The following is a 9,013-nucleotide window of genomic DNA, read 5'->3' as shown; positions in this document are numbered from 1 at the left end:
AGGTACAGGAGAAGGAGGACAGGACAGTAAGAGCCTTGCTTGTCACAGCCTCAGGCAGATTGCAAGGATTTCCTCTAGGAAATCCTTGAGTGAGTGGGTAACAAAAGCCAGCCCCTCCTGCCCCATCACACACATGGATGTTTGCAGCTCCAGTCTGCAATTCCCTCCCTTTAGCTGGAAAGTGGTTAACAGTGTGATTCCTTCTGGTGTAATTTTCATATGACTGACCGCAGAACTATTAATACCTGAGCCCAGAGCTGGTTCAGCTAAACAACTCATTCCCTCCGGGGAGAAGAAAACCACAACTTCTCCTACCCCTGGAAAAACCTTTTGCCACTGCAGGGCCAGCAGCTCAGATGTGAGGAAATGGCTCTGCTGTGCTGATGCCCCTCAGGGGAGGACATCGAGCAGCATGAGAGAGCTCGGCTTGGTTCTCCTGTGCCTGCTCCGCATCTCCAGGAAGGGTGAGTCCCGAGCCTGCTCCTGTCTGCTCACAGCTCCTCCTCTCACCCCAGCCCTAGTGCCAGGGAGCTGCCTGCCATGGCAAGCTCTACAGGAATTGCACTCTCTTAAACGTATCCTGAAATTCCAAGCGCACGTGACAAGCTGGGAAGAATCAGGCATAGCAGTTGTCAGAGGGGCCCTCAGTTTTGGGGGTTTTTTGGCATTTTTCTGTTTTCCTAACTTGAGCAGGAAGTCCATCTGACTTTTCCCCAGCTTTGTCGGGTGGATGCAGCGTTTTCATCCCCGCCCTGCTTCATATTCCATATTCCTTGTGTCATATTGTGCAACAGACACAATGTTTTCCAGTTCCACGGAGCACATAAGCTCGCATTGCTTCAAATATGTGCTTAAATTCCATTAAACTCCATAGGGTTTGCTTAGCTTCACTGCCAAACAGCATTTGGCCAGAGCAAGGGTAGCTGTGAGCTGGTCCCCAGCTCCTGCTGTTGGTCCTCATGACCTTTTCCACTGACCACCAGCTGTAACACAGACCTGACAATTCTTTTTGGGAGTTACCTTCTGCAAGGTGTGCAGGCTGTTTGCCTCTCTCTTCCTTGTGAGAGCTTCAGTTCCATTAGCAAATGGAGGCTGGATATTAACAAAAGGAATGTGAAAGACCTGCCACGATGAGGCTTTAGAGTTAAGGGTAAATTATACAGGGAAAGTTGACAGCTCCCTCCACTCATAACTAGGCAAACTGTGTTTCCATGGAAATGGGCGGGGATGCTAACATTAAAAGCACTTATTTTTAACATTATTTTTCATCTGGAAGGCAAGGGAGGATTATGTGCTAAAAAAAAAGTGTTCTTTGCTTAAGATTGAAAACAAAAAAAAGAGAAAAGCTAATCAAAGGGGTGGCAGAGAGAAGCAAGTCATACTCAAAAGCACACAATCTACAATTCTCCTAAAGTAAAGGTTACAGTGACATGCTGCAAAATAACTAAAACAAGAGCAAATAAGCTAGAAAGCAATAGCAATTACTGTTTTCCATGCCAGATCTTTGTGCTCAATGCCCATGAGCTTCATGAAGCTCCTGCAGTGCTGCAGCATTGTTTATTAGATTACCTGGGCTGGAAAAGGTGCCCATACCATTATTGTGTATGACAGGGCAGCACGACTCCAGATCTCAGTAATCAAAATACTGGCTTGGAGCTGACTCTGTGTAAATATCTGAGCAGGGAACTGGCCCTGGGATGGCCTTTGTCCATTGTGTAACACACAATAGGTGAATACAAGCTGTACCACACAGCTGTGGCCACACAGGTGTTTGTCAAGTGTTATGGGCCACAGATAGAGGAACAAAAACCAAATCTGATCTTTGAGTCTGCAGGAGCAATCCGACAGCTGAATGCCCGTATGGTGGAGCCAACAAGACCAGGGATGAGTGGAAATACTTACATTTACATTTTACAGGTATTCTCAGCTACTGAGAGCCCCTGATCTAATGGAGTTTCATGAGACAGGAATGTAGGCACAGATGTGTTTCTGAAGCCAAAATCTGCTGCTACAGCTGTTGACAGCAGCAGAACAGTGGGTAGGCAGACATGTCTATATATTGAACTGAAGAGGGGAGATTTAGATTAGATATTAGGAGGACATTCTTGGCTATAAGGGTGGGCAGGCCCTGGCATAAGCTGCCCAAAGAAGCTGTGACTGGCTCTGGATCATTGGAAGTGTCCAAGGCGAGGTTGGATGGGGCTTGGAGCGACCTGGGACAGTGGAAGGTGTCCCTGCCATGGCACGGGGTGGAACAAGATGAGCTTTAAGGTCCCTTCCAACCCAAAGGGGTTCTGGGGTTCTCTGGTACTGAAGTGATTTCTGATGCATTGGAGTAGATCCTCTCAAGCCTTTACCTGGGCTAGTGGAAGTTGTCCCTGGTGGTGGAATGAAACAAATTTTAAGGCCCCTTCCAGCCAACCATTGTGCAATTCCATGATTCCTCCAGGTGTGCAGTGCAATGGCTGGTCTGTCCACGTCCCATCTGACGTCACTGGAGAGCTTGGGAAGATGGTTATCCTGCCCTGCACCTTCACTCACCCCTACAAAACCTTTGACCGGGCGCTCACGGCCATCTGGAGGATCAGGGAGCCTTATAACGGCACGGTGATCTTCAAGTGTGTGAGCCAGAGCAGCAGCGAGCTCTGCAGGACTGCCATCAGCCACAAGAACAAGTACAAGCTGCTGGGCAACCCCCGGCACAAGGACCTGTCCATCAGGGTGGACAACCTGACCTGGAGCGACAGCGAGAGGTACTTCTGCCGGGTGGAGCTGGCTGGAGACAGCCAGGACAAGTATGAGAGCAGGAACGGCATCAGGCTGCACGTGATTGGTAAGAGGGCCTGAGAGGCACAGCAGGCAAAGGCACCTGAGGAAAGAGCCACAGGGTGTGGGAAATGACATATGGCAGCAGGAGTTTACCTGAGGCGGTTTTCCAAAGGGCTGGGTTTTCTTTCTCCATTATAACAGGGAAAATTCATTGTCCTCCTCAGGCTTCCAACACAAGACAATGAGCACAAGGAAGGGAATAGGAACAAAACTGATAAGGAAATGGTGAGACTGTGGCAGCTGGGGTGAGATCCCACCCAAAGCTGTGCATCCCTCTTTATCCCTCCAGCACAGGGTCAGGGGAGGCAGCAGAGGCAAGCTGAGGTTAAAGACATCTGTTAAAACTCCATCAGACCCTGAACTGGACAGCCCAGGTGCTGAGCACAAGTGCACTGGTGTTAGCACTACAGGGCCCAGGTGGTAACAGGGATTGGAAAGACAAGATACCTGGTACCCAGGTGCCCATAAATACTGAATCCTCTGGAGCATGAAACACAAACCTGGAAACACTTTTTTTTTCCTGGGAAACCAGCTCAGAGCAACAAATGTCAATGCTAATCCCACTTTCCAGGGCAAGTTCACAGATCAAGGGGGAGCTAGGAGACACAGGCAGCCTCAGAAGCAGACTCAGATCTTACCCAGGCCACGAGGTTGGATGATTTTGGTTTTGAGAGGGAAGCTCCTTATGCCTGCTGTGTGGTGTGGGTGTCCAGATGGGACCTGAGGATGAACTTGGTTGGTTTCCTGAGAAGTTCTGCACAGCTGAGGCTCTCCTTGAGTTGCACCAGCTCCTGACACCCACACAGAACAGGACCAGGGCAGGAGGGCAGCAGGACCTGTCTCTCAGGGGCTGCCTGGATTTTAACACCAGAGGAATGATAACACACAGAGATGCAGTACCCTGCTTGGGAATGGGCCCTGACACTCTGATTGGGAGGGGTTAATTAGTGCTTGAAAGGTTAATTTAAACACCAAAACACACAGACCCATGACACACAGCCTCAGATTACTCTTGCACTCATGTGCACAAAGAGGACAACTTGTAGTAGGTGGTTGCAAACTCTGTTTTTGTTGTCTAGTCTGAAAAAATAACAAATTCTGCTCCTTCTCTGTGAGGACACTCATTTAGTGCCCTTCACTTTCCATAACATCTTTTTGAACACTTCCAGGGATGAGGGCTCCACCATTTCCCTGGGCAGCCCCTTCCAATATCCAATCATCCTTTCTGTGAAGAAATTCTTCCTAATGTCCAGCCTGAAAGTGACCTGGTAACTCTGGGGCTGAAATAAAAAGTAATTAAAAACAGGTTGTGGCCAGAAGCAGATATTTTCTCTACAACTAACCTGCCAGATCTGGCAGGTCTCAGGCACTGAGCAAAGGGCTCACACAAACAGGTCCATCCACGTGCCCTCTGTAGGTCAGAGATCAAAGGAACGGCCACAAAAAGCTTCTGCAGAACACTGTGGGTGACATGTCCTGGACCTCATGGAGATGCAGCCAAGTGCAGAAATGTCACCAGCTGCACCTGTGCCTACAATGGGGGGTGGCACTTCTCTGCCCTGTGCCAATGAGGAAGGGCACAACAGCTGAAGTTGGGCAAAGTTCAGAAAAATGTGTGAGCCATTGCTGGGATAGAACAAACAGAGCACACATCCTTGCATCCAGGCTTTGCTGGGTGAACCCTTTTGCCCCTCTATCCAGCACAGGCTGGGTGGGGAAATCTAGAAGAAAGTGCCAAGAAAAACAAGGAAGGAGGAGGCTGATCCCAACATCCATAGAGTCACTACATAGTTTCTGTTGAAGAGAACCTTTAAAGAGAACCTCTATCCCTTTCCGCTACATGTTGTTGCTCCAAAGCCTGTCCAACCTGGCCAGGAGCAGCCACAGCAACCCTCTTTACAAAAAAATTCCTCCTTACATCAAATCTAAATCTCTACTCTTTTGGGTTCAAAATATGAACCCTTGCTCTGTCACAAAAAGTCCCCATTTTGCTTGGAGCCCCTGCAGGCCCTGGCAGGGGCTCTGAGGTGTCCCTGGAGCTTCTCTGGTGCAGCTGAGCAGCCCCAGCTGTGCCAGGCTGGCTCCAGAGCAGAGGGGCTCCAGCCCTGGCAGCATCTCCGTGGCCTCCTCTGCACTGGCTGCAGCAGCTCCAGCTCCTTGTGCTGTTGGAGCCAGGGCTGGGGCAGCTCTGCAGGTGGGCTCTCACCTGAGCCCAGGGGCACAGGGGCAGGATCCCCCTGCCCTGCTGCCCACACTGGGGGATCAGCCCACGGCAGGCCCAGCTCTCACCCACCATTACCCAGCTTTACCCTGACAGAACAACCCTGAGGCTCCACCAAGACCAAATCTTCATTGCAGCTGTTTTACACCAGCTCTGCCTGTGCAGCCTGACCCGCTTTCCCTCTCCCGTTGCCATTCCCACAGCCGCCCCCAGGATCATTAACATCACGGTCAGCTCCAGCAGGGATCACACCTTCCAGGCCCGCTGCACGGCCGAGGGGGAGCCAGCGCCTGCCCTGACCTGGACAGGGCCCCCCTACAGCAACCTGAGCTCCAGCAGCAGCTCCAGCCACCGCGTCACCAAGGAGCTGCGCTCGCTGACCCACGACGGGAAATACACCTGCACCGCCGTCAACAGCCACGGCCGCGCAGAGGGGGCCGTCTACTTCTACACCTTCAGGGCCTCCGACAGCTCCGCCTTCCTCATCCTCATCTTCGTCCCGCTGGCAATCAAGGTGGTCATCCTGCTGGTGATCCTGAGCTTCGCTGCTTTCTCCAGAGAAGGTCGGTGTCCTGACGCGCCTCCATCCCAGGGAGGGATGCGCAGACAAACCAGCGAATTTGTGAAATTAGAGGGTTCTGAGAAAGCTGCAAAAGGCAGGCTTTAGAAACAGCAGAACCATCGATAAACAGGGAATGGCTTTGTTTGGGGGAGGGAGTGTTAATGATTTCATGATTTTCTGCCCTAGGAGAAGGACAGTTCTAGCAGGAAACCCAAGAAGAGCCAAGAGCTCCTGGCTGGCTGGTCACAGCCTGCTGAGAGAGGAAATTTGGAAATTTCCTTTGGAAGTTCAGAGGGAGCAGAAGTTTCCCTGTGCCCAAGGAGAAATATTAATAAAGCAACTGAGGGGAAATCAGTGGAGACACTACTGCCTACATAACCTGATTTTATTTTTTCCCTTGAAGCAGGCTAATTAGCAGGTTCTCTTCCCTTGTAGCCCACGGCCAGGATTTACCTTTGCTGCATCCCACACAAGTTTAATCTCCTGGGATGGAGATCCTCATTTTACAGACCTGCCCTGTCAGTCCCCCAGGGCCTCAGCAGCCAGTACTTCACCAGCATTTGTGAAATCCCACCTTCCAGGCTGTGAGAGCAGGGAGTGCCCAGCTCACAGAAGATGGGAATCAGCCCATGGACTCAGGGATACCACATCCCAAGCAGCCAGGAGGTCACTGGTCCCCAGCCCTCCAGTGCTGCTGAGTGGTGGCACGGGCAGGAGGGGACTGAGAAGAGTGAGATGTCACATCACTGTGACTCATGGTAGGGACAGTCTGATGTCACACTCATGGAAGCCACCACTTGTCTTGAACAGTAGAAGTTGTCAGTCCAACCAAAAATGCTTTGCTCCTTATATTCCAGTGCCAAATTCCCAAGCACACGGAGAGGGCCACATGCCAGACATCAGAGCTTCTTCCCATTCATTGTAGTGTCACAACAACCCTCCAGTGCAGCTCTAGGTCAATCCTGGCTAACCCACATCATCATTTCCACTTCACAGGTCCCCACTCTGCTCCACCCAGCCTGGCCAGGTAAGGATGTCTTGCCTTCTACTCGTGTTATCCTTCAGGAGAGTGAGGATGGCCCAGGTGAGAAATGCAGCGTGTCCTTGCTCTTGGTCGCAATTTTCTGGCCTCAGGGCAGGCTGCTGGGGCAAGGAGAGGGTTCAGCTGATGGCCAGGTGAGCCTGGGTGAGGGAACAAGGGCTGGACACTGCTGGGAGGAGTTCTGGCTTGGGCACAGCTGAGAGGAGACCCCAGAGGAGTGAGGAGAAGGGACTGGGCAGCAATTTGGATAGACCAGAGCACATGGCTGCTGCACCAGCAAAGGGCAGACAGAGGTTTAGGTGAGCCACAGGCCCAGAGCATGGCTGGAAGGCTGCACACAGGCTGGCACAGCTGGGGGTGATCACCTGGAGGAGGATCCAGGGACACCTCAGAGCCCCTGCCAGGGCCTGCAGGGGCTCCAGGAGAGCTGCACAGCCCCTGGGGACAAGGCAGGCAGGGACAGCAGCCAGGCAATGGCTCCCAGGGCCAGAGGGCAGGGACAGATTTTGGCACATTGGGAATGAGGAATTGCTGGCTGGGAGGGTGGGCAGGCCCTGGCCCAGGGTGCCCAGAGCAGCTGTGGCTGCCCCTGGATCCCTGGCAGTGCCCAAGGCCAGGCTGGATGGGGCTTGGAGCAGCCTGGGACAGTGGGAGCTGTCCCTGCCCATGGAAGGGGGCGGCACTGGATGATCTTTAAGGCTCCTCCCAACCCAAACCCTTTCATGGTTCTGTGGTGCCACATTAAACCAACAATGGATCACCCACCCAAGGGAAAGGGATGGGGTCTGTGCTGACACTGTGAAACAGAAATCTTCCCCTCCTTCTCTACCCAGTTTGTGAAGGAGTAGAAAAAGTTGCCACACCAAAGCTGATGAGCTCAGCCAAGTGTGCAGGGAAGGAATGGAGAGACAGCAAATATCCCAGCTCAGGTGTGACAGGGCCTGATTCTTGGGCTGGCATTCACACCATGCTCCCACAAACCCCTGGTGTTTCCCATGACCCAACATAACACTGATCTTGGACACTTCTGACAGCTGGGGTGGCCAAACCTCTGGGATGGCAAAAAAAAAATTAAAAACTAAAACAAAATGAACAAACAAACAAAAAAAAACACCACAAAAAAACGAAAACAAAACAAAACCAAAGCAAACAAAAACATTAAAAACAAAACAAAAAAAATTCCAAATCCCACCAAAACCAATCCTTGACCTAATGGTAAAGATTTATCTGAGGTCAAGGGTAATTACATCTGCAAGGGTCGACTCAGTCTGAGTCATTTTTTGTGATACCTCCTTCCTGAGTTACCCCACGTGTCCTTCCCTGACCATTTCCAAGAACAATAGTCATTCCAATCAAGTGTACAGGCCACAGCTAAAGAAACGAGGAATTTAATCCTACATTCAAATCTGTAATTTCTTACAAAAAACCCACAGTTTTGCTGATTTATCAGGGTCTAAACTACATTGTACCCTTGATTACATTTGCATAGAAACCTACACAGACAGGAAGGCTTAAAGCCAACACTTACATGAGAAGATCCTGCTCAGGAGAGGTTTCCCAGAATGACTGGGTTGGAAGAGACCTTAAAAATCATCCAGTCCAACCCATGCCCTAACACCTAAACTAAACCATGGCACCCAGTGCCACATCCAGGCTTTTTTTAAACACATCCAGGGATGGTGACTCCACCACCTCCCCAGGCAGCCATTCCAGAACTCTATGACCCTTTTTTCTGTAAAAAACTTTTTCCCAATATCCAACCTACATTTTCCTTGGTGCAGCTTGGCTTGTCACAACGTCACAAGGTTCTGGGCAGGACAGTAGCACAGTGGATGCTAAAGGTGCAGGAGATTGCTTTGCATGCTTTAGGATGTCAAAGCTTTACGGTGTGAAACAGCAGCTGCAGCTGAGACTACTGTGAAGCAGAAGAGGCTCTGCCTCGGAGTGCCACAGACTCCAGCAAACCCCAGAGCAGCCTGAACGCTGTTCCCTGGAATGCCCTCACGTTTCCCACCTGTCCCCTGCCAGGCCCCAGCAGCCGGAGTGCACCTATGAGAACTGCGAGCACAGGCACAGCCAGAGCCGGCCCCGGCGCAGCTGAGGCACCAGGGAGCACAGAGCCAGCCCTGCCTGAGCCAAGGGGCCACACTCACCAGCCTCGGCGAGGATGGAGCTCCAGCATCTCCAAGGTCCCTTCCACCATGCTGTGAGCTCCAGCTGCTCTGAGCTCCAGCCCTGCTTCTCCTCACAAGTGACGGCAGCCTTTATCAGGAAAAGAGAAGAGTGATGGAGCTGGAAGGGCAAAATGTGGTCAGTTGTAACCTATCTGTGTTTTTAGCCCCTATCAAAAGTTTAGGCA

The 9,013-nt window shown here is 51.4% G+C and overlaps 1 protein-coding gene across 1 annotated transcript; it reads left to right on the top strand.

Annotated features, from left to right (window-relative positions):
• The first annotated feature begins 412 nt into the window (after positions 1-412).
• Positions 413-8,755, top strand: SIGLEC15 (sialic acid binding Ig like lectin 15). Its single transcript, XM_064735940.1, has 5 exons — positions 413-464; positions 2,450-2,833; positions 5,254-5,613; positions 6,609-6,639; positions 8,683-8,755. Exons 1-5 carry the CDS (start codon positions 413-415, stop codon positions 8,753-8,755), a joined length of 900 nt encoding a protein of 299 aa, XP_064592010.1.
• Positions 8,756-9,013: the final 258 nt, after the last annotated feature.

Source organism: Zonotrichia leucophrys, chromosome Z (genome assembly GCF_028769735.1).
Source record: "Zonotrichia leucophrys gambelii isolate GWCS_2022_RI chromosome Z, RI_Zleu_2.0, whole genome shotgun sequence".
Classification (NCBI taxonomy): Eukaryota; Metazoa; Chordata; class Aves; order Passeriformes; family Passerellidae; genus Zonotrichia; species Zonotrichia leucophrys.
This window is presented reverse-complemented; position numbering and strand designations above follow the sequence as displayed.

Coding starts and splice junctions, on each gene's coding strand:
- SIGLEC15 (XM_064735940.1), top strand. CDS start 413: ATGAGAGAGCTCGGCTTGGTTCTCCTGTGCCTGCTCCGCATCTCCAGG. Junction 465..2,449: donor GCTCCGCATCTCCAGGAAGG/GTGAGTCCCGAG, acceptor TGATTCCTCCAG/GTGTGCAGTGCAATGGCTGG. Junction 2,834..5,253: donor CATCAGGCTGCACGTGATTG/GTAAGAGGGCCT, acceptor CCATTCCCACAG/CCGCCCCCAGGATCATTAAC.